This window comes from Camellia sinensis, chromosome 4, assembly GCF_055761805.1.
Source record: "Camellia sinensis isolate YWXY chromosome 4, ASM5576180v1, whole genome shotgun sequence".
Lineage (NCBI taxonomy): Eukaryota > Viridiplantae > Streptophyta > Magnoliopsida > Ericales > Theaceae > Camellia > Camellia sinensis.
In genome coordinates, this window is record NC_138964.1 from 224,580,771 (window position 1) to 224,606,188 (window position 25,418).

At 37.0% G+C, this 25,418-nt stretch overlaps 2 protein-coding genes across 9 annotated transcripts; one reads left to right on the forward strand and one right to left on the reverse strand.

The window, feature by feature from the left end:
* The first annotated feature begins 520 nt into the window (after window positions 1-520).
* LOC114313006 (nuclear factor kappa-B-binding protein) lies at window positions 521-18,902 on the forward strand. 7 transcript variants are annotated; one of them, XM_082867715.1, is made up of 12 exons: window positions 521-837; window positions 7,076-7,489; window positions 7,586-7,722; window positions 8,173-8,286; window positions 8,401-8,484; window positions 9,995-10,171; window positions 12,294-12,483; window positions 13,184-13,347; window positions 13,429-13,555; window positions 14,123-14,209; window positions 16,884-16,970; window positions 17,173-18,902. In XM_082867715.1, exons 2-12 carry the CDS (start codon window positions 7,178-7,180, stop codon window positions 18,448-18,450), a joined length of 2,757 nt encoding a protein of 918 aa, XP_082723841.1. In that variant the 5' UTR covers window positions 521-837; window positions 7,076-7,177; the 3' UTR covers window positions 18,451-18,902. The 7 variants fall into 7 exon arrangements, with proteins under 7 accessions (XP_082723841.1, XP_082723844.1, XP_082723842.1 ...); XM_082867718.1 differs by having other exon boundaries at window positions 13,184-13,251; XM_082867716.1 differs by having other exon boundaries at window positions 12,348-12,483.
* Window positions 18,903-19,028: 126 nt separating this feature from the next.
* LOC114313670 (Protein kinase superfamily protein) lies at window positions 19,029-24,878 on the reverse strand. Of its 2 annotated transcripts, none has more exons than XM_028260105.2 (8): window positions 23,800-24,878; window positions 22,294-22,511; window positions 22,001-22,212; window positions 20,919-21,045; window positions 20,575-20,646; window positions 20,171-20,357; window positions 19,911-20,043; window positions 19,029-19,580 (listed from the first exon to the last, which is right to left on the reverse strand). In XM_028260105.2, exons 2-8 carry the CDS (start codon window positions 22,442-22,444, stop codon window positions 19,320-19,322), a joined length of 1,143 nt encoding a protein of 380 aa, XP_028115906.1. In that variant the 5' UTR covers window positions 22,445-22,511; window positions 23,800-24,878; the 3' UTR covers window positions 19,029-19,319. The 2 variants fall into 2 exon arrangements, with proteins under 2 accessions (XP_028115906.1, XP_028115963.1); XM_028260162.2 differs by having other exon boundaries at window positions 19,829-20,043; window positions 23,800-24,877.
* Between the last annotated feature and the right edge of the window lie 540 nt (window positions 24,879-25,418).

Sequence of the window (25,418 nt, forward strand, 5' to 3'; positions counted from 1 at the left end):
TTTTTTTTTTTTTTTTTTTTTTTAAAATGTGAATTACACTAATAGTCCCTATAGTTTGGGACTTATGTCACTTTGGTCCCTAACTTTTCAATTGTGACACATTTGACTCTAAATTTTGAATATTGTTTCAAATAAAATTATGTAAAACTGATAAATCTTTTAGATATTTATTTATTTATTTTTACCAAATTGATTTTTATTATGTGTTTGGATGATGATCATGTAAAATTAATTTTAAAAAATTAATTACGTAATTTTTATCAATTTTATATAATTTTATCATTGGTGGATAAAAATAATTTTTAAAAAATTAAAGATATTTTTTTGATATTTATTTTTGTCAAATTAGTTTATATTTTATTAAATTGACGATTTTATCATTAAAATTAAATAATTGTATCATTAATTATCTTTATTTAAAATAAGATTCAAAATTTAAAATTAAATATGTCATAATTAAAAAATAAAAAATTATAAGTGATATAAATCACAAACTATAAGTAATATTTGTATAATTTGCCAAAAAATTAACATATAACGGTTCTCAGAAACCAAACCATACCGGTCGTCGTCTGATTTATTTCCCTCTCTTCTATTTTCTCTTCTCTCTCTCTCTCTCTCTGTCTCTCTCTCAATCAAACAAGCGAATCGTATACACCTCTACGTGGTGTGTTGTGGTGTGGCGTGTTTTCTATCTCTCTGACCCCAAATCTTGAATTTATTTGAGGGATTTGAACTGTCACTTTTACGGTGAATCGTCTCAAGGCATAAGGACGCGTCTTAGGTTGGAGTTGTTGCGTTGCGTACTCGGGCTTTGCGAATGTTATAGACTTACAGGTATTTATTTTAACTGTCTGTGTTATCACTGTGCTTCTATTTCTAGGGCTTGTGTCTCTCTTATCTTACTAACAAAAGACGGAATCTTTATTTGTTTATTTCATCCAAATGTTTTGGCTGAACCTGAATTGACTTTAACATGTTAATTTTTGTTTAATCTTCTTTCTTTTTGTTCTTTGACTGATGGTTAGTTTACGAGGAATTCAGAGGGAAAGACTCTGGGAAATTCGAATAGATTGCTAATTAATTAATGTCTCGACATAGATACAGTGCAGATACTTCCTAGAACTTTACACTCCGTGGGGTGAGGTGAGAAAAGAGATGATTGTGATTATGATTGTGATTTCTCACTTGGATGAGAAAAGAAAATAAGGGATTATGTTTCTCACCACCATTATGTTGGAGGAATAAAAGAGAAGCGAATGTCATTTGTCAACTGTTTTGTTTGGATAAAGTATATAGGAGAAAAAAGAGAGGAAAGAATTGTATTTTATTTTACCAAAATAACCTTCTATATTAAAAGGTTATTTTGTTCATAAGGGTAATTTTGATATTTTATATAATTTTCATTAAACGCAATTCTTTTCTCACCAAATCTCACTTATTTTGGTGAGAAACAAAACATAGGTATCTATCACCTAATTAACCATCCAAACAAATGAAGGGGTTTCCTATTCTCGCCATTTCTTTTATTTTTCATCAAACCCCTCCATCCAAGTGGGAATTTTTATTTATTTTTCTAATAGACAGGATGACGAAGAGAATTGTGTTTTGCATATACAGCTGCACTTGCACTGTGAATGGTTTATACCTTGAAACCAACCAAATGTAAACAACCCAAAGTTGGAAATATATGTCTGTTTATATTTAATTGAGCTATTGTCGTTATCGTTAGCTTAGCTTGCAGCTTTATCTGACTGCTCTAATTATGAATAGTAATGTCTCTTATATTCTTCTTATCTTGCAGCCACTTTCACCACATGTCCATTCTTGCATTAATATCAATGTTATTTTGGTTCACTAGTAGTGTTCCCTTCATTGAAGGCTTATTATATGATATTTATTTATTTGGTTGGTCATAGATATTTATTCATTCATTCAGTCATTTTAGATCCCCAGCTGCCCATTTATTAGGAAGATTCCCCTGAATTGTTCATACAGTTAGTGTCTCAAGTATAACAATGATGATGCAACGGCAAGAATCATGAGTAAATTCACAGTTCTACCTCTCTTAGGCCTCGTTTGGGAACATGCTTTTTTAGTAACTTTTTTGGCTAAAATATAAGGTAAAAAAAACTAGTATGTTTGGAATGACTTTTTGATTTTTTACGAAAAGATGTGCAAAAAGTAGAGAAAAAAGAGAATCTTTGTCTTTTAGGTATAGGTTTTAGGTTTTTTGGTTTTTTTAGTAACTTTTTGACTTTTAGACTAAAACACTCGCATGCCAAATGAGGCCTTAATAGCTTTTCAGCTCCTCCAGGCTTTGTATTATCTATAGACTACGGTTCAGGTTTAGCACCTCATGTCGATCTATCATGCATGTGGATGAGCTCTTCCTCTGGCAATATGAAGTAGTCACGCTATAGCTTACTATGGAGAAAGTAAAAGGAGAAAAATACCTCGAGAAATTTTGTAACTAACAGGCTATTCCTTATCAGCACCTTGAGACACAATCGATTTAGTATTATTAATTTTATTTTCCCCTCAAACCTGTGCCTGAAAGTCAGGGATTTTGGCGGGTTGTGACCTCGGGGAATTGAAATTGTCTTGCCAGTTGGGAAGGCAGGCAAGAGTAAACATGGTGGCAGTGTGCGTTGCAATTTTAAAGGGGCTTGCTACTCATAAAGAAGGAAGTAAGCTTCACCATCTGGATTGGTTGTTGGTTGTTTAATTATAGCACGGGCATGCATAATGGTATGGGTATTTGTAAGAAATAATGTATAGAGAAAGAGAGAGAATAAATTGTATGTATTATTATTGATTGATGTTATGTTATATCAATTACAATGATTCATGATTCCTATATATAGAAGAGGGTGAGTGTGTAGTAGGTAAGGAGTAGGTGAAGTGGAGGTGGTAGTGGTGTAGTGGGTTAGGTTTAGTGGAGTAGGTGAGGTGGTAGTGGTGTAGTGGGTTAGGTTTAGTGGAGTAGGTTTAAGTGGGTGAAGTAGGTGGAGAGTAGGTGGATTTTAACAGCCCCCCGCAAACTCAAGGGGGATAGGAACTAACCAACTTGAGTTTGGAGAGAGTAACAAAATAAGAAAATACATAAAAATAAAAGAGGATAGGTGACACTGTATGGTCGTGTCAGACCATTGGTGAAGACACTGGATGGTGGTGTCATAACGTTGTAGAGGACACTGTATGGGGGTGTCATAACGTTGTAGAGGACACTGTATGGTGGTGTCATAACGGTGTAGAAGACAGTTTATGGGGTCATGTCGGACCGTTGTAGCAGATAATGTTGTGACAGTTGTTGTGACAGTTTACGGAGTCTTGTTGGACCCTTGTAGAAACTAACCGGAATCAATGTCGGGACAGTTTACAGAGTCTTGTCGGACCCATAAAGGAGCTAACCGGAATCAATGTCGGGACAGTTTACAGAGTCTTGTCGGACCCATGAAGGAGCTAACCGGAATCAATGTCGGGACAGTTTACAGAGTCTTGTCGGACCCTTAAAAAGTCGCACCCTCAAAAGGTGTGCCCAATCCATAAAAAGGCGTGCCATCAAAAGGCGTGCCCAATTCATAAAAAGATGTGCCATCAAAAGGCGTGCCCAATCCATAAAAAGACGTGCCATCAAAAGGCGCGCCAGACACGCGGCGATGCACGTGATCGACAGTGCGCGTGTCGGCCTCTTCGTCATGTGCTATATAAATGAAGGCGGAGGCTGAGAGACCATGTAGAAATCAAACCAGTCTGAAACCTCTGAAAAACTCTTCGTGGGCTGAGAGAGATACACTGGTAACACTCTGTAAACACTCTGTAACCAACCCATCTCTGAAACACTCAGCAACCATAACATGGCCTCTTCTTCCCGTCCAGCTACCCAGAACATGGCCTCCTCTTCCCGTGGTCTGCTTACGCTCTTTCCAGAACTGAACGAGTCCACAAGAGAAATAACTGGTGCGGTGGCCAGTGAACCCCAACTAAACACTTCTGGGTTTGCTCCTTTGAACTTTCCGATGCAGTCGGTGGAGCAAAAAATGGCAGTGCAAACGGATGTGGAGGCGAATCAGTATACTTTGAAGGCATGTGTGGAAACCATGACGGCGGTCACAAACTTGTCGCACCGGCTGCAGAGCAGGACAAATGAGGTGCAGCAGTTAAACGCCCAACTGGCTCTGCTCCAACGCATGTATAAGGATGCGCGAGCAGAGATAAGTGTGCTAAAGGCGGAAAACAAGGAGCTGAAGCGGAAGGCCACCGTTATGTTCCGATTTGGAGGGCCGCCATATGCTGTAGTGGAGGAGCAGGGAGGAGTGAACTTGCTTGGTGGTCTAGGAAGCACGGAGGCAGCACCGTCAAGGGCCGCTCAGGACGGAGGCAAAAAGAAGAGACCGGCGGCAGAGTAGAGAAGAAAAATCCCACTGTGGGTGTGGTTGTTGTTGTTTTTTTTTTTTTTTTTTTTTTTTGGGTGTAAAATGGTGATCGGGGTGAGCCCCAACATGAATAAAATAAGGGAAGGTTTGGTGTGCAAATTTGTATTGTTTTTTTTTTTTTTTTTTTTTTTTTAAATATATATATATATATATATATTCTATATATTCTAGTGGGATGAATGATGAGTTGTATGAAACGATGGGAACAAGTCCATGTGGGTTAGGGAATGGCGATGATAATGTGTTGTGGGTGGTGAGAGAGAGACACACTGTAACATATTAACATAGTTTATCTTAGGTTTACCGGCACATTCCTTTTCTGAAGATATGCATTCCAGCTCAAACCACTTCAAATAATTCACAAATCTCATCATCACCTCACGTGATAAGAAGACAAATTTGCAGCTGTAACACTGCCCAACGTGGGTGAACAGTTGGTTGATAAAAGTCCTTTGGTGAAGTGATGGCGAATCATCCTCACTCTTGAGCCCCTCCATTACACCAACTTTGGTACCGTTTACCTTGGAAGGGGCTTGTGCATTGGCCTTAACCTGCAAACCCCCAGTGGCAGCAGATTTTGATTTAATCCCTCGTGCATCCACATTTGCTGGAGGTCCTCCAAGCTTGCTGGATGTCTTGGCACCAGAATCGGGTGGAGGAGATGCAACTGGAAAAAATGTAGAAGTAGCGGCGGTAGCAACCATTATGAAAAATCTATCACCAAGCTGAGAAGAATCTGGAAGAGCACGGTAGAAAACGTCAGAAATTGGATGTTTTGGTGGCAGATTCGAAGCTGTCTGAGTGCGGAAAAGCAGTTGAGAATTGCGTGATTAGTGAAGGTCGTTTGGTGGAGAACGGTGAATCAGAGACGACGTCTGCGAAACAGTGTGCATCTCCGACTTCAAATGTGACAAACGAGCCTGAGGTGGCTCAGAAATGCCCTAAGTTAGGCATGACTTCTGTGCGTGGAAGGAGGAGAGATATGGAAGACGCTGTGGCCATTCACCCCTTGCTTTGCCGCCGGAGTAGTCAGAATCCGGCGGATTTGCACTTTTTCGGCGTTTACGACGGCCACGGTTGCTCACATGTGGCGATGAAGTGCAAAGATCGATTGCACGAGATAGTGAGAGACGAGCTCGAAAGCCACGAAGAAGATTCGTGGAAGAAAATGATGGAGCGAAGTTTCTCTTCTTGCAGAGTTACGGCTGTGGAGAGTGGAAGGTATGTGTAGAAAATTCCAGCGGGCAGCAAAGGCAAAGGTGTCGGCCGGCTGCCCGCCGGTGAGAAAGAAATACAAGCTTAAATCTTATCGCTCTGATACCATGTAAGAAATAATGTATAGAGAAAGAGAGAGAATAAATTGTATGTATTATTATTGATTGATGTTATGTTATATCAATTACAATGATTCATGATTCCTATATATAGAAGAGGGTGAGTGTGTAGTAGGTAAGGAGTAGGTGAAGTGGAGGTGGTAGTGGTGTAGTGGGTTAGGTTTAGTGGAGTAGGTGAGGTGGTAGTGGTGTAGTGGGTTAGGTTTAGTGGAGTAGGTTTAAGTGGGTGAAGTAGGTGGAGAGTAGGTGGATTTTAACAGTATTTTACTTTGAAGTTACAAATTGATTAACTAATTTGTTTGAGATAAGTTATAGAAGATGCAAAATTGGGGGATTTAGTCCCTTGGGTGTAATTTTTTCAAAGCCTTTATACTCAATTATATTCACTTAAAAGAAAATAAGGAGGAAAAAGAGAGAACTGTAAAATTTCATCCATGTAGTAATAGGGATGACATGGAGAGAAAAAGGGGAAGGAAATTGGTGGGTTTCTCCCTCCGAACCTTTTAAGAGCCTTTAGTGGATATATATTTTTGAACTCATTTGCTCATTATGAAGCTAGTGAGTGGTGGTTCTTTTCATCATTGTACTTGGAATTTCATGTGACGTGTGCAACAAATTAAATCTGCTTACTACATAGGCGCACACATGCAATAAAAAAAAATCCAATTGTTAAATCTATTGGGAACTTGTTCAGAAAGGGGAACTTTAATTTGTTTTATACGTGCATATATTGTTTGTATATAGCTAATATGTGAGGATGTTTTACATGATGTTGTCCATTACACATTGTACTTTCTAGTAACACTAATATTCCCATTTCAGTAAGAAAATAGGGTTGTGATTTGTGACCCTGTGCGTGAGTGGTTTCTTTTACAATCCTCCATTTGGTTAATGGATGACCCACACAACAATTTATGAGTTTGATTTTCTTTGCTTTCTATGATAGTGGAACTAGCTGTTGACTACCAATCTTCTTTTTGTTATGCTGATGTGTACAGTCATACAAAGACAAGTTTTGAATTTGGTTCAAGGTGCTTATTTAATCATTAGGAGGGTGATTAGAGCATACTCTAAGCAAATGATCAACTCTGGTGTAGTGACTTAATTGATGTTTAGCTGATAGTATGATTATATTGCGCCGTGCAATATTTTGTTATATAATTTGACACTATTTTGTTATTTTATTTTAGCATATGTTGGATGCCATTTATGCATAATGTGTGCATTAAGTGGTGCCGTTCTTAGTGAATCACAATTTAAGTTAGCTGATTATAATGTTTATCATGGTATCACTGCACATAGGGAAGGAAGGGAAGGAAGTTATTCATTGATTGTGATCAGGTCGGCGTCTTGGGTGACATTTCTATCATGTTCTGCTGTGGATATTTTTGATAATTTGTGCCAATGGCGGCTGATCAGAGGAAGAAACGATTGACCACTGCCAGCGTTACTAGTTTTCAAGAGAAGGGCAGAGAAAAGAAGAAGAAATTTGGGTTGCTACAATGTGATTTAAATGTGCGATCCAATATTTCTCTCAAGTGGGATGACAAGAGGAAGAGTGTTGTTGCCAAGAGGGAGCAAATTAGCTTAAAACGGAGAGACTTGGTTCCATTCATTGATTATGTTCCTCATTGCCACAATATATTGGCAGATGTTCTTGTTGTTCCTCATGAAATTTTTGAGTTGGACAATTTAAAAGAGGTGCTCTCTTACGAGGTAATGCTAATTTCATGGTGATGCTTAACTACTGTCTTTTTTATGAGTGATTTTTTACTCAGTATTTTCTATGTGCCTTTTGTGGAATTATTACAGGTTTGGAAGACTCATTTATCTGAAAATGAGAGAAATTATCTTATGCAGTTTCTTCCTATGGGAGCTGAGATGCATCAAGTTGTCCAAGAATTGTTTGCGGGGGATAACTTTCACTTTGGAAATCCTTTTATCAAATGGCAAGTGTTGATATTTGGTATTTTTGAGTGGAAAATATAAGGCTTAATTTTGTCAGTTTTTTAAAAAAATAATGTAACTGATCCAATTGGAGGAAATATATCCATGTAACTGATCCCAAGTAGTTGGGACAAAAAGCTTTTTGAGTTGAGAATTTTTTATTTTTTTGGCAGGTACAATTGGCCCTTTAGTGGTTGTGGGCCAGTGATCCGATCCTAGACCTGTTCAAAATTCACTTGTTAATATAATGACTTTGGTATTCGCCTTGTTTTGTGAATGAACTTGAATATGCTCCTAATCAAGCCAATACCGAGCTGTCCGTAAACAACTGCAATTCACTTGTTTCTTTTGTAGCCCTATTTAGCAACTGCAATTTTTAATTTATAGGAGCTTTCTATTTTTGAAAATGTTAATCTTTTCATGCTTTATGGTGTAATTCCATATCCTTGCAGGGGTGATTCTCTTTGTTCTGGTAACCTTCATCCTGATGCTGTTCTTCATCAGGAACAATGTTTCAAGACAAGTAAGAAATCATATTACTCAGAGTTAAAGAAGTATCATAAGGGGTATGTAATTTTGATGGGCTACCTCTTTTTTCTGCTTTGTATTGTACACTGTGTTCTTAATTGTTTCTTTGCTTTAAATTGGATGGTCACAATTGTTTATGCTTTTTGTTGCAGCATGGTTGGTAATTTACTGACTTGGAAGGAAACATGGGCTAGCTGCAAGGATCCTGAGAAGGAAATTGTGCGCAAGATGTGGAGGTTTAAATTTTGGATGTTTTCCTTTTATAGAAATTGTTGAGTTTGGCATAGGCAGAATCTTAACATGATGCTGGTGTGTCTTTGGTCTTTTGCATAGTATCATTGCTAGTACGCTGAATAAGACTATAATGCTCAACTGTGTTTGATTTGATGTGGCACATATGCTTTCTATGGGATTGTATGTTGTCTATTTATTTCCGAAAGGCGAGTGAACTATGTGAATGGCTCTGTTATTTAATTTTGCAGCCATGCCTACATAATCTTTCATTTGGTATGCGCTGGTACTGCTTGTAATAGGAAACTCCTTACAATCATGGTTATCAGAATCCCGATCCGGATCTTACGATCTTACGATCCATTTGAGTACAATCGATCCGGATCGTGTAAAAAATTCCTTATTGGTAGAATCTTTCGATCCTGCTAATGGGATCTTATAGGATCGTGGAATCCTGATCTGAATCCGATCTTATCCGATCCAATTTACAAGCCTTGTTTTGTATTGTATGACATATTTTATTGTAAATTTTATGTTTGTTGTCTAAATACCAATTTATGTGATCAACATAAATAATAAAAATTAAGTAGTATTAAATCAAATAGATTAAGAAAAACAAATTAGGAAACGAACATTCAAATATTGCAATAATTTAAAAAAATTAACTAGTCGGAAAAACAAACTTAGCTTTAGTGGAGTCTAAGGAGGGTAAGATAACTGCAACTTTATCCCAATTTTTGGAGAGATTATTTTTTACTTGAATCCGCTCCACTAGGGATGCTAACGACAAACCTTATCATTCGGTTAAGCTTCGCTTTTGAGTTCTTAATCTATTTTCATATTCAATTTTGTTAAATATTTTTTCTTCACTTTTTATGCATTATTGTAGATCGTAAAGTATTTTGTTATAGAATTCTTCTTCTTTACCTTCTTTTTTGATGAAATACAAAACTTTTACCATCGAGTTTTCTATTATATAATATTATATGTACATTTTACATGGAGTATTATATTTTTCACAATATCTTCACTTTTTTTTAATAGAATATAGGCTCATTTTGTGCATACTTTTTAAAAAATGTTTATTTAAATTAAATTATTATGTAATTTGTCTTTTTTCGGTCGGATGTTACGATCCTTGATCCGATTCTACGACCCAATCCTATAAACACCTCCAATGATCCAATGTAGGATCCCGATTTTAACAACCTTGCTTACAATCAGTTTGTAGTGGTTCTCCAACATTTTCTAGAACTAATACATACTTTTTAACTTTGCGAAGCATATTTTATGAAAATTGTTTATTTTGTTTGACGTTCATTTATATACATATTGGACTGCAAATCACTGCGATTGATATGTTTGAGGATATCATGATGGTGTTGAGGGTGATTTGCATCTTGCTTGAATTTTAAGGAATGGTGTCTTTGAATTGGTGATCACTTCTTTGTTTGTTTGTCTTGTAGATATAATTTTTGAAGCTCAGTTAGATATATGTTTAAATTTTATGAGCAGGTCTAGAAAGCAAGTTGAGAGAAATATGTCTACTGATGCAAATGAATATAGATTTCATGATGCTGAGGGCGACTTTGCAGCCATGTCTGAATCTGGTTCTTGGGCTACTGACGAGAAAGCAGGTAGTAGTAGTGATGACCAGAACTTAATGAGGAAGCATGGAGAACTGCAAACACGGTAATTAAGCTCTTCTCTATGTATGGGCTATGCCAGTGTCTATACATTGGTTTCTCTGAATTGCCCTGGTCTTGCAGGAAAAGAGACCAGATTTGACCCTTTTTTTACCTTATTTTTTTGGGGTTGTTAAAAGTCAACTGATTATAGGTTATGATTTCCTCAAAATTAGCAAATGCTGTGCTGTTGGAGTATTATAAATGACAGGCACTTACAAGCAATATACACAAAGGGTTTGATTTATATAAAGGGAAATGCTAATGACTACCTGATGGGTGGTCATTAGCCTTGATTCATGCGTACAAAGTGTATTGAAATGTGTTAAAAATGTTAAAGTGTGTAGAATTATGTGAAAAGTGCATTGGTATTTCTAACTATTTTGGCATTTTCCCTATCTTAATGACTGCCCATGGAGCTTGCATTAGCATGAACCTTATATACATACCTATAAATTTAAATATCTACATAGAATATGTATCCTTTTGTATCTAAACATTTATACATCCATAGATCTAAATAATTAAACACACACACACACACACACACACACACATATATATATATGTATAAATCTGTGTGTGTGTGTTTGCATGTGCAAGTGTCTGAGCATGGTCTTGAATTAGAGGCAGATTATCTTATTGGACAGTTTGAAAGAGAAAAGCTATTTGTTGTTAGAAACAATGTTTCGTATTTTTTTCTGGTGTTTTATTTATTTATATTTATTATTAGTAATATTTTGGCATTGTTTGGTAGAGTTTTAGAATTGTGATTTGAAAAAATAGTTGTATTTTGAGTTTGTGAGTTTTGGAATTATGATTTAAAAAGAGAAAATTTGTTTGGTTATGAGTTTTGAAAAGAGTTTTGAATTTTTGATGCGACATATGAAATGGGAAAAGTTGTTTGGTTATGAGTTTTGAAAAGGGTTTTCAAAACTTAATTGAAAAACTTATAAACCATAACCAAACACACAACTCAAAACTCTATTGAAAATTCTATTCAAAACTCGTAACCAAACTCTTTTTAAAATTCAATTCAAAAAAATAATATGTCATTTTGGTCTAAAAAAATAATTTCTATATTTAAAAAATATCAAAAACAAATATAATTTTTTTTTTCCCTCCAAATAATGGGTGGCGATTGGCAATTGCAAAAAAAAAAAAGAAGTATTGTTCCGGTCAACTGGGTAGACCAAAAATTCAAAAATTGTCTGCTTTACCAAACATGTTTTCAAAATGTATTTTGAAATTGATTTGGAATCATGATTTGAAAACTCAAACCAAACATAGCATTAGAATGTAAGGGTGGAATTAATTTTAAAAAACTCTACCAAACACCGCCTTTATTTTTTTCTCTCTAGGTGACATGGTTGAAGTTGTCATGCTTAGCATTCTTTTTATTTTTTTTGATAAATTAGCACTCTTTTTATTCTCTTTCAAGGGAAAACATAAGTGTTTGATACTGTGATTTTTATAGTCTTCCTACTTTGTTAATTTTCATTTCTTTTCTCTTCAACGATGTTCTGTTTTCATTTCTTGTCTAGTTCTATTCAATGCATGAAGGTTTACTTAGTTTAGTGTTTACTGCGGATGAATTACTGAACAAAATATTTGGCTCAAATGGATGAAATGTTGTATACTATTATTGCACACCGGAATCTTGTGTTTTAGAAATTTGACAGCACCAAGTTATCTTCCAACTTGTGGTTTGTGAATGTTTGCGCCATAGACCCAATTCAGCTTTTTATCTGGCAAGCTGCAAGCCATTAACATGCTGGCTTGTAGCAATGCTTTTCACTTTTCCATATAAACTGTGCAATGCCATTGTCTGGAAATGACTGTCTGTGGCATATATGAAACTATTGCTGAAATGGGTGACATATTGGTATCAGCTGTCGTCCAGCTCTATGTACACATGTAGTACAGCATGTTAACAGTACATTCCCCCTCCCCCCCTTTTATCTCTTTCGCGCCCCCGTGCAATTGCACATGCCTCCATATAGGAGCTCACCTTTGTGAATGAATTGGAAATCTATCGTTGGAATGGATTGAGAATGTTTTAGTCTGTCTAATAATCATATGGTTCAGTCAGCTGCTTCTGATGTTTGTGAGGCATGTTATATTTTCAGTTTTACTTGGTGCACCTGTCATGAAGGAGTTGTGTTTGGTGTTGTGATCTACAGAAAAGGCTTCATGGGGGACAAATGTGATAATTCATCAGCTGGGCTTAACATGGTAGCAAGACCTAGAAAAGGAGAAAGGCTGCACAAGCAAAATATGCTGTGTGGTGATGGTTCCAAATATATGTCTTACATCAAGGTAGATCATTCTAACATATTGGCGAATTCTACCAAATATACTAAATGGGACTATACATTTGTTAAGATATGCATTTTTTGTATTATATTAATTATTGAGGGCAGTTTGGTCATTTGCTTCTCTTTTATTAGGGTTTATCATTATTTATTAGGCTCTTTTGTATTAGTGTTTGTTTATTTGTTTTGTTCATCTTTTCTTAAGTTCGATGAAACAAAGGAGCATCCATTAGTAGGAATGGCATCTCTCGTAGTTTTATCATGTAGTCGTATTTTGGCTTCCAATTATTCCTCTGTCTCCCTTTATTGATTTATTATCATATTTGGGAAATTGGGACTATGGTTAATGGAAAATCATTTTCTATTCAAGCTATTATTGTGAAATTGATGGATGACAATTACACTCGTTTTTGGTAAAAACTTGTGTTGTTATGATTTTGGGGTTGTTAAGATGCCTACGGATACAAAGGCTGAAATTTTTTATGAGTTATTTTCAACTTGGTGCTAATATTTCTACCTGGACAAATAATTTTGTGGATCAATCTATTGGTGTTCACTTGACTAAATTCACAAAAGCGAAGGAAGTTTGGGACTATCTCTCCAACTTATATGTTCAATCGAACTTTGCCAAGAGATATCAATTAAGAAGAAAGCAAATTCAAGTTAGTGTTTGTGACTGATCATCTGCCTTCATTGCATTTCAGGTTAGCAAGGAGCAGCATCAACTTGTTAGGAGTAGTATGAAGAATTCCAGTAATAGCATTCAATCTAGGTCTCTTAATCATGTTTTGGGTAACCTCTATACTTTTCATGTCCAACCATTTGAAGTATTTGAGAAAGAAGAGCGGAAAAAGTTGCATGAGCATTGGTTAGTGTTTTGCATTAAACATTAAAGATTGCTTTACTTCAAGCACTTTCTCCCCTTCAAATTTCAGTGTTGATTATACAGGCTGCAGTTGGTAAACAGAGATCTTCCAGTAGCATTTGCGAACTGGAGAACTTGGCAGATAAAGAAATGGCAAATGGTTCAATCTTTGGACCGAGAAATTGAAGAAAATTTAAAGTCAGTTAAGGAGGTTTGATACTTTGCCCCAGTAGTGCCAGAAAATGCTATTTACATTTTGGAACAAACATTTCGAAACATGGTACACTTACGTTCCAAAATTGCGAATTTAGTGATCCAAAGAGATCTCAATTTTTTTTCCCCATTTGTTTTTCTTTAAGGCTGTGTTTGGATCTTGAATTTGTGGAGGGAAAAGAAAAAGGGAATCCACAATTTAGTCAAGAAGAATGGGCCCTAATGCTTTTATTTTAAACGATTAATTAAAAAAAGAATGTGTTTCATTAGATGTTTAATTGTTGAAAAGTTCTAGAAGTACCTTAAATTCTAATAGTGTAATCTATTCGAGTTATTGTACCACATTTTAGAGCATGTGGTGGTCTACCATGTAACAAAACGATCCGCAATTTGTTAACGTAGCTTTGCCCCTCTTCTTCGTCTGTTTGTGTTGAGTTGAGTCATGAGTGTGGGTGTCTTCAGCCGTGGAACAAAGTAATTGAATATTCAGCATATCCTTAATGTTTGGAGCTAATCTTTGATGGATACATAATGATAATTTCTCAGTTTTTAACTGGGTGAGCAGGATGAGGAGAAAGAGACTGCTCTTAATATGCTGCTTGATTTGACAGATAATAGAGCAGCAGACTTTGAAGCGACCATTACAGTGGAGGTTTGTTACTGTCACGACCCCAAACCGCCCCTAGTAGTTTGGTGCCGTGATGGCCAGTAATCCGTAATTACCGAAGGCCAACTTTTCAAAACTTAACACAATCAGAGTACGGATGTAGGGGGCTCACAAATGCGGAAGCAATAAATCAAATACAAGTGGTCCATAAGAGCTGTGCGTAGATCAAGGCAATGCCAAACATTTCCAATTAACTTTACAACTTGGATACAACAGGATAAAAAGCATGTTACATCTTGATCAAAAGGTTTCTCGAGCCGACATATACAAAATACAGCTAATACAAGTCAAGAAGCATGATTTTCAAGATTTGCCGACGTGCAAAGCAGGGCATCGCCGACGTAAATACAAAAGTAAAGCCGACATAAGTATAAATCCAAAACAAGCATCCAAACGATCTAGGCGTCGACGCCGTCCTGCTCATCACCTACATATATATAGAGGGGTGAGTACAAATACTCAGTGAATGGTACTAATAATAAAGGTTTTGCATGAATATAGCCGAGGTCCTTCAAAACGAAACACATCAAACTTTAGCAAGGTGAGGGATGAACCGTATTCATCAATTAAATATTACAAGTAACCAAAGATGTTCACTGACATAAGCAAAATAAGGGATGAACCGTATTCATCATTCAAGTATCATAACATCGGCGAAGCAAGGGATGAACCGTATTCATCATTCAAGTATCATAACAACGGCGAAGCAAGGGATGAACCGTATTCATCATTCAAGTATCATAACATCGGCGAAGCAAGGGATGAACCGTATTCATCATTCAAGTATCATAACATCGGCAAAGCAAGGGATGAACCGTATTCATCATTCGAGTATCATAACATCGGCGAAGCAAGGGATGAACCGTATTCATCATTCAAGTATCATGGGCTGTACGATCCGTAATCGTTTGGTCAAAAGTATTGCGAAAGTTTAAAGTCCTCCAATACAAGGGACTTGTGTTACTTAGGCCCGTAGCCCGATTTAACAAGGACCGTATCCTTTTATACTTAGTACTGCAAAAGTTTAGAGTCCTCCAGCACAAGGGACTTGTGTTACTTAGGCCCGTAGCCCGATTTAACAAGGACCGTATCCTTTTATACTTAGTACTGCAAAAGTTTAGAGTCCTCCAACACAAGGGACTTTCCGAGGATAACAATCAAACAAGGCCATTTATTCATGCTTAGCAAATACCACGTCAAAACAAACAAAACAAGATTTATCAAAAGCAAGTGTAACATAGCTTTATTAGAAATACCACTCACCTAGTTCTTCAGGTGTAGACTCAAAGCAAATATCAAGGACCTACAATCACATGGCAAGTCACATTCTCAAAGTAAGCTCTATATATACATGCAAATGATCTCGACATTCTTGCCAGATCCAAGTCAAAGACAAAACAAAACAAGCTGGGAGCTTAATCACTGCTCCCGTGTCTCGAAAACACACTGGGTACCACCCAGGACTAAGCCGAGGTTCCGCTAAACGAAGTCAGGAAAAAACCTGGGTTTTCCTTTGAAGAATATGAAGAACATGATCATTTGAAAGATGGATGCAAGCTCACAACTTGTTACAAAAATCTGAGTTTTCATGCCAAGAGTTCAAAATATATGGACCTGGGTACCCATTAAAGAAAGTCATGCAAGAACAAACACAAAACATGATTTTCGTTCCAAACTTTTCGATCAAAATGAGACTTTCTTCAAGAACACATGGAAAACCATTTTCTCTCTCCAAACCAACTTCAAAACGATGCATGACATGCAACACAAATTCGATCATGCAATGCAGCTAGGTAATCAGCAAGAACAACCAAAGGAGATCAAGATTCTAACCTCAAAACTCGGATCCAACGGTTCAAACCACGAAGATCAAGCTTGGAAGACTACTCTCACTCAAGAACTCTTCTCTAGAGCTTCTCTCTCTAAAGCAAAGATTGAGACAAGAAAATGATTTGTTTCAAGGTCTGCCGGCTGCCTTAACAATCAGCTCGGACACGTGGCGTTATCGGATTGGTTCGGCTCCAAAAAGGTGATTGATAGACAAGACAAGTCTCTGACAAAGCTTATGCAGCAAGCTCGGGTAAGACACATCGGCAACAAGATGACATCGGCTCAAATCAAGGATCCAGCAACTGGATAGAAAAACATCGGCTAGGGAGGACGACACTTGACTAAGCTGTGCCACACCTTGGCCGGGGCGTGCCACATCTCGGCTTAGGCCATACCTGCCCAAGGACAAGGTTCACTAAGTGCGAAGCATCTCGGCAATGAATGCCCGAGGTGAAGATGGGGTTGAACAAGATCTCAAAACAAGTCTAAGTACAAGGGTTCAAAGGCGGACTAAGCTCAAGATGACCTCGGCTACGCACACACCGAACAAGGGACAAGATCACGCAAGTAATACTAACAAAACAAGGCAAACAAATCCTTCTAATTAATATAATAAAGCAAGACCATGCAAGAATGTATGCAAGTATGACAAGAATAAGGTGAGGGTTGTTACAGTTACCGACTTACTCTGTCCTCTGGGTATCAGAGCACATAAAAATAACTTGTTCAAGTAGTCCATAGATACTTTTTAAGGTTCCAATGCTATTGTGATAATTAATTTGCATTAGTTGTGTTATGTTAACTTGTCAGTTTATTATGGGGTTGTCAGGTTGAAGAGAAAGGGGCTTCAGACAGCTTGATTCAAGAGCACATAGATGATGGAGCAGAAAATCATAATCCTGACATTGCATTAGAGGTTTGTGCTTTTTAGTCCTTGCTTTTGCTGTGTTTTATTGAGAGTGGATATCTTTGCTTTCAAAATCAACGTTGTTATACATCAGATCCTTTTTTTTTTTTTTTTGGTGAGTGAGAATTTTCATCAGATCCTAGCTGAATGCGTCTCTTTATTTTGATGACTAGCGCATTTTAACTTACTAGTTTGTTATTTGGATGTTCAGGATATAGAGAAAGAGAACCCTGATACTGTAGTTCAGGGGATGACGGATAATGAAGCAGCTAAACATGTACCTACCACAGAAGATGATAACGAGTCTCTTCCTGTCTCCACACAGAATCAGCATCTGCAGCCAATTCCTTCACTCAATGGCAGACATGAGTTCAGTCCCATGGATTTGGATTCTGATAACAATGTAAATGTGGAGACAGATGACATTCCTCATAATGTATCAGAGTACGCAGAAAATTTGAACCATGTGGACGTTGCTGTTAGTCAGGGGGATCCTCTTTCTTCTACTAGTTATGTTCGGCCAGCAGTTGGCATGCCCGATTCTTATTATCATTGTACTTCTTTAAACCACGATTACACTTCTGCACATGAGTTGTCAATTGGGCATCCGCATTTTGAAGAGCAATTGGCCAGACGGATTGATCTGGAATCCGATAATCAGGAAGAAGGCACAGAGAAAGCTCTGTTGCACAGACAACCCATTGAAAGGGCCTGCTTCAATCCATACACTGACAAAGAGGTTCAAGATCGAAATGAGCTACTACAACATTTCTTTAAGGCCCAGGATGGTTTACCTTACCGTCATGAGCAGAAACAGAAAGGGTTAGATTTTTTGCCAGAGACTGGTCAGTTTTCTGGGCATGTTGGGCAGCATCTCCATCCGTCAGTGTCATTGGATCTGAGGCAGAAGAGACTAAACGAGTTATACATGCATCAAAACATTCAAGAGAAAATGTTCTCTGATGTAGGTAGGTACACTATTCCAAGGCAAGAGCACTTTTCATCCGTCAATGTTCAGGATTGGGCTGTCAGTACCACCCACATGGCAGTGCCTCTCCAATCTCATCTGAGTGGTGGAGAGTTGGATCGGACTTGGTTTTTAGGAGAGCATAGTGTGCGTGGCAGTTGGTCCAGTTTGGATGCGGTTGGCCCAACCCAAAGCATTGGAAATAGAAGCAATGCGGATCAGAGCCTATTTAGTGTTGTATCTCAGTGTAATGATCAGTTACGTCCTGGTGCCCCTTATGATTCAATGCGCTCCACTGAACAGTTCATTCAGGTGGGGACCTATGGTGGACTGGGTGCACTTGTCCCCACAGCAAGCAATGCTTTGGTACAGGCAGTCGATCCACTTGACTACTTGAGTGGGCGTGAAACTACAGCTGCTACTGTAAAGAACAAAAATATAGGATGGATGAGAATGCCACCTCAGAATTCTGCTTTACAGGACTCTTTGGGAAAAACGTTCTTGAGGTCCTGGAACAAATAATGATGATTTTGTTGTACCCCTTTGTTTGGACAAGTGGATTGTCTACCCAGTTTGGACGGACACTGATGCTGAACACAAGATGATGCATTCAATGAAGTTTCAGGCCAATTAGTTTTAGGACTAGGGTTCAGTCTTGTTTTTTTACCTTCCAGAAACTGGGTAGATAAGCCTTGCGATGGCATTTTATACACACACATAGGGGAACCAATTCAACCCGTGTGTAATATCTAGGCTGTAGACAGGAATGTGGGTAATGTGAATTGTAGAAGGAATCAGGGATTTATGGTTTGGAAGGTGAGTTAGAGTAGTCATAAATACAGATCCATTTTAATTTGGGATTTTTTCCTTTCTTCTTCTTTGTTTGATGGAGGAGAAATCTCATTCAAATACCTTTTGCAGGTTAGAATCTAGGCAAGTACTTTGATATAATAAAAGTTGTCATTTTCTGTTTATTGATTTTCTTTTTATATTTTATTTTTGGTTTATATTCCTTTCATTATATGGATTGTGAAGAGAAGAGAAGCTCAATCCAAATAATAATGACCACAAACTTAAAAATTAAATAAAAAGCCCACATCAATCTCAACCTTCACTGTGATATTAACAACAAATAATATGGTTTACAAGAAGATTTCTCATACATTTATGCAGGGAAAAAATGAAAAAATAACACAGCTGCTCTTTATACACTTGTCAAACAGCTGGATATCTTCTTCTCTGGTGTCTGCCGCCCCCCCTCCTCTCTCTCAAAAAATAAAAGAAAATAAAAGTATCTCACAAAGAACACACTCAACTATTTCAAGGTAAGCCAGGTGATTCTTTCTTTTTTCTCTCTTTTTTTTCTTCTTTTTTTTGTTTTTGTTTTGAGTTTACTTTGATGGCCTAAAAAGATAGCTTCCAAGGAGAATTGAGGTTCCTTCACCCATGATTGTTGTCAAGCTCATTTCTTTTTCCAGTATCCGATCCAATTCCATTACAACATCGCTCATGGCAGGCCGTCTTTCACTAGATGGGTCAACACAACGAACCATCAACATAATGAACTCTCCCATGCCTTCTGCCGTGAAGCTATTTCCCAGTCTTTGATCTATGATAGTAGAGATCTTGCCGGATTCCTGATAATTTTGCACCTGCAAACAACAAAATAACATATGAGATACACTACATTAATCACCTATTATGTTCATAGGGCGCAACAAAATATTATGCATTTCTAAACCAAAAATCCAGATAAATACTGCATTTTAAAACCATGCAATAATGTGTGATGAATCATCAAAGCCTCCACCCTTAATGCTGTACATATATACATTGCACATGAATTCTACTATTATTCATATAATCCACTTGGATTACAAATAAATTATTGTATACAAACCCGAGTCTAAAACTTTTAAGTTCTAAGAATATGACTTGGGTATATCAGCATAGGCCAGCATAGCGTGAGAAATGTTGGATACCCATTCAACTAGGTTTTGGTTAAAATCTGAAGATAGCAAATCCATTGCTTCACGCCCGCTTACTAACTCCAGAAGGAATATCCCGAAACTGTACACATCACTTTTCTCAGAAAATCGCCTGAACTCTTTCACCCTAAACAAGTGAACAAGATATAGGTTATGAAAAAGAACAAAAAGACAAAAGAAAAATGTATACATGACATGACTAACAATAAACTTTTTTATTTAAAAAAAAAAAAAGGGTTTGCAGAGAGTAATACTCTGGGGCAAGGAATATCTCATCGGCTGCCACTAGAGAAGATGGGCCTGCAACCTCAACTCTTCCAAGGAAATTGCGAACTCCCGCATCAGCAACCTTAGGTATAAAATTTTCATCTACAAGTACGTTTGTTGTCTTGAAATCCTTATGTACCAAACGGGGACTCAAGGAGTGGAGATGAGCCAAACCTGCATAATTAGAAATGAATCAGGCAGCATAAATCAGAAGCATTGCTTCGTGGTCTTTTAAACATAAAGGCTCAAATACCCTAATAAATAAAGTCTTACTGAGCTTGGAATAGAATTTTGAGGGACCGAGATGGATATTCTGGTACTTTTTAACTATAGAGAAGGAAAACTAATACCAGGAAAGCCACTAATGCTCACTGATTTTGCAGAGGATCACCTTTAGCAGCCCCAAGAGCTATTGAAAGCCTATTCTTGAATTCTAGCTTCTCCTGTGAGTCCTGACTGGGACCTGAAACGAGAGCAACATAAAACTTTCATAACAGTCAATAACAATATAGGACAAGACGACATAGAATATTTTGACATGGGTGGAGTATTGTATACACCATAACTCCACGCCAGATCATGTAAAAACCAGGTGACATATACATAAATACTTGCAAGTTGCAAAAAATGATATAGTGGTGGAAAGGGAAAATGAACACAAGCTCATTTGTTTCATCAATGTCCTACATTATACTGCTTGCAAAAGCAAAAAATGAGAACTGGATAAAGCATTACCATACAAGTGAATGGAAATACTTCCATAAGGTATGTACTCATAAACCAGAAACTGTTGATCATTTTCCTGGCAGTATCCTAAAAGGGTCACAAGATTCCGATGATGAATGGATGAAAGATATCGTACCTATATGAAATTAAGACCAAATTTATCAATTATGGAAATTTTAATTAAACAAAGAATAACAACGGAAAGGTGAAACAAAAGATGGACATGATTCACAAGAAAATTGAACATATCATTTTCCCCATCAATTCCAGCAACTTTAAAGTGAGCTTTCAGTTACGTTAGATCTTTCCATTATGATGCACGTTGTTTCCATATTTGATATGGTTAACTTTGACAGTTACTTCCTCAAATATGGAGTTGAAGAAGAAATAAATACTAAAGAAAATACTGAAGGAAATAAAGCAACATAAATTAAATTCAAAAGAAAATATTTCGGATCTGGTTAAATTTAGATGGTAAGAAACCAAATTAAAAGGATACACAAGTTAAGAAAATGAATACTTTCTGAGGATTTACCATCAGGAGTTGTTTTGGTCTCCAATTCTTCATGAGTTGAGAGGAGTTGGAAATTAACTAACTAGGATGAGGAAGAAAAGACAAAGAAAGAGGAGCTTAATATCAATATAACATAATTCGCTTAAAGAGAGAAACACAACATGCTAATAATATCTAATGGATGCTGAGATGTGACCATTTTGGAGGGATGTGCAAAACAAGGTAAAATCCATGCAAATGCTGAAAATGAAAACAAAACTCTGCAAGTCCCAAGAAGAAACCTTGTTTAAAAATTAAAAAATATATTCTTGTGAGCAAATCCCACCAGTGCAGCAGAGGAACAAAAGTCAAACATTCATTAAGCTAAACCTGAATTTCCAGTCAACTTGAAAATATGTGAAAACAAGAGCATTAACTCTCTTGTACATCCCATCAATTTCAAAATTAAAAGGAAACACGTTGACATTGCTGGAGTCTCAAATACCAAACACAAGCATGTCGAATGCAACAAGTCCATGCATAAATCCTTCCAACAGCTAATTACATTTTACCAATAGGAGAGGAAAGTTATTATCACCTCTTCAACAAATTCCTGACTAGGTGTACCAGCTCGCTTTTTTATGGCTACAAGCATCCCATCATTTAGCATGCCTTTATATACCGGCCCAAATTTTCCTTCTCCAATCAAGCTTTTATCACTAAAATCTTTTGTGGCCAATGACAATTCTTCCACCTCAAAATGCCTTGCTTCTCGCAAGGACAACTCAACCACATCCCTTCTTCCTACAGCTGATCACCAGAATAAATTATGGACCGATACATATCCATTTACAGGCTCTGAAATCTGAAGAACATTTGATATAAAGTTACCTTGAATGGATGGATCAGAAGAACCTGTCTCGGAAGTTCTTGAAACACTTCTATTACGAAATAAGAAGAACCATAAAACTACAATCACAATCCCTACCAATGCCACGGCTCCTGCAGCACCTCCCAGTATGGCTGCAAGAGTCGTTGACATTTGGTTTGGGAGCCACTTGAGCTACAGAATTAAGTAGTATTTGGATATGAATTATTACACATGGAACCTGAAAGGTAAAGGATATGTAAGGAGAGGAATTTAAACCTGGACAAAGAAAGGCAGCATAAACAGCAAGCAAAAAATCTTTTTATTTTGCATTAAATTGAACAGCTAGTGACAAATCTTTTATTTTTCTTCAATAAACTAAACAACATGCAACAAATCATATTCATTATGTACTGACAGGAGTGAGCAAAATTGACACTTTGACATAAAAGCTCAATCTGGATATAGAAGGAAAGCTGCAATGAACATGCATTGATCTACATTCTACACCACAGGAGAGGTATGCAGCTATCAAATCGTAAGAATATATCCCCAAGGGATTGGCAAAGCAGTAAAGCCTTGAGAATAAGATTAAGGTTTAGGGACCTAGAACTAGTCAAGGTGTGCACAAGTTGGTCCAGACACTTGGTTTAAAAAAGGAAGAAGAAGAAGAAGAAGAATAAGATCAATGGCAACCACCTAAAGATAAACAAGATTAAGGCATTCCATTGAGAAAATAATTCCAGCCCAATCCAACCACCCCAAATGGCAAGTTGGGCCGTGATAACTGCCTTAGAGAGCGTAGCTCACGAGTTTGAATCTAGTATGCATGTTAACATGCATTGATCTACATTCTACACCACAGGAGAGGTATGCAGCTATCAAATCGTAAGAATATATCCCCAAGGGATTGGCAAAGCAGTAAAGACTTGAGAATAAGATTAAGGTTTGCCAAGTTGTTAACTTTAGGGACCTAGAACTAGTCAAGGTGTGCACAAGTTGGTCCAGACACTTGGTTTAAAAAATGAAGAAGAAGAAGAAGAAGAAGAATAAGATCAATGGCAACCACCTAAAGATAAACAAGATTAAGGCATTCCATTGAGAAAATAATTCCAGCCCAATCCAACCACCCCAAATGGCAAGTTGGGCCGTGATAACTGCCTCAGAGAGCGTAGCTCACGAGTTTGAATCTAGTATGCATGTTAACAACCCCCCCCCCCCCCCCCCCCCCCCCCCCAAAAAAAAAAAAAAAAAAAAAGAAAAAAAAAAAAGAGTTATATCCCAATTCAGCAGTATGTGATGTTGTAGCAACAAAAATGTAGATTGAGAATAAGATAAGCAAATGTAATAACAGGATAATATATGACATTGGAGATTGTGGTTGAGGTGACAATAATGTTGTGATCCACTGAAGATTACACAGTTGAGATTTAGAATTTAAAAGCAAGAGAAATTGGTTGGGTTGAGAAATAGAGAAGATTAAATTTTACTAGTAGAGATGCACAGAAAAGATAGTGTAATTCCCAAACCTGTATTTGTATTGGGTAGCAAGATGGTTAAGAACTGGAGCTTCATTTGATTTGCCAATTCACAATTTGAATGATATGATAGTTCCGATAGAATAGAAACCCCCAAAAGAAAAAGAAGAAAGGAATAAAAATTCAGTTGGAGTGTGAAAAAGGAAGAAATGAAGACATTATTATTGTGAGAGTGAAGTCAATCCATAGAATAGAATAGAATAGAATAGAATAGAGCAGAGCATAGCAATGAAACCCATACAGACAGAAGCGATGATCAGAAGAGAAGAAGCCAATAATAAATAGGCAAATTAAACAAAACCAATAACATGAACAGGGGCGGTCTACTTGAAGGAATCAAATCAATCATGAGAGAAAGAAAGTCCTATTGGGGTTGCGTAGTTTGGTTAGAAGGGAATAGAGAGAGAGAGAGAGAGAGTTTAAAATTGAGATTGAAAACGAAAAGGGTGAGAGTGCATCTGCATCAGCAAAAGCATAGTCATCATCGTAGTAGTAGTTGTAACTTTTAGTAGTAATAGTAGTAGTAGTAGTAGTAGTAGTAGGGAGGGGATACAGAAGAGAAGAGAAGAGAAGAGAAGAGAAGAGAAGAGGCAAATGCCCACTGAAAGTGACCTTGCGCCGACACACGCGATCAGAGTTTATTACTCCCTCGCACTCCCCCAAGCCAAACCCAACCCAACCCAACCCAAAACCCACTCCAAATTCAAAACCAGTTTTCAAATGAAAATTAAAACAAATAATTTAACCCCGTTGAATTTGAATTTGAATTTGAGAGAGAGAAAGAACCCACAATAAATTGGAAAACGAAGAAGGACAAGGTTAATTTAGAGAGAAACCCCAAATCATTAATATAATAGAATTTTGATGGCAGATGTAGCCTGGAAGAGGAAGGTGAATAGTTTTGAGAGAGAGACAGAGAGAGAGAGAGAGAGAAAGAGATGAGAAGGTTAATTTATTATTAATTTTAAAATATATTTGCGGTATTTGGTTGTTGTTGGGTAGGCTGTAAAGTCAGTATAAGAGAGGGAGTGGGAGGGAGACAGAGAGAAAGAGAGAGAGAGTGGTTGTCTGTTAGTGCAACTTGGAGTGTAGTATGTATGTATGTATATGTGGGGGTAATAATTGGTGGTTACAAATTTTGTGGTTTAAATAGTCTGAAAATGTTAAAATAACGTCGTTTTGAGTATAAGATAACTCCGAAAATGTTAAAATGTTATCATTTTGACACTTTCGAACTATTTAAATCACAAAATTTGTGGCTAGCAGACATTTTTTATATGTGGAACTGGGGTGTCCCGGGACTTGGACTGTGGGTTCGGGCCACGGGGCGGCGGGTATATTGGTTGTTACAGCGCAGCTCCACCAGTCATGTTCATGTTGCCAGCTACGCTCACTACTACTAATATCATATCTCCCTCTTTACAAATAAATTAAATAAATTAACACACCCACCCCCTAAAATATATGAATTAATGATTTTCTATTAAATTTTTACTTTCTTTTTTTTTATATATTTATTATAATACACCTAATCAAAAATATATAATTTTGAGTTAATTACACAAATGATTTCAAAATATGTGCTACATTACACTTTATTCCATAAATAT

Coding starts and splice junctions, on each gene's coding strand:
- LOC114313006 (XM_082867715.1), top strand. CDS start 7,178: ATGGCGGCTGATCAGAGGAAGAAACGATTGACCACTGCCAGCGTTACT. Junction 7,490..7,585: donor AAGAGGTGCTCTCTTACGAG/GTAATGCTAATT, acceptor GAATTATTACAG/GTTTGGAAGACTCATTTATC. Junction 13,348..13,428: donor AAAAAGTTGCATGAGCATTG/GTTAGTGTTTTG, acceptor TTGATTATACAG/GCTGCAGTTGGTAAACAGAG.
- LOC114313670 (XM_028260105.2), bottom strand. CDS start 22,444: ATGTCAACGACTCTTGCAGCCATACTGGGAGGTGCTGCAGGAGCCGTG. Junction 21,046..22,000: donor GTCAGGAATTTGTTGAAGAG/GTGATAATAACT, acceptor AATTTCATATAG/GTACGATATCTTTCATCCAT. Junction 19,581..19,910: donor ACCAAAACCTAGTTGAATGG/GTATCCAACATT, acceptor TGTTGTTTGCAG/GTGCAAAATTATCAGGAATC.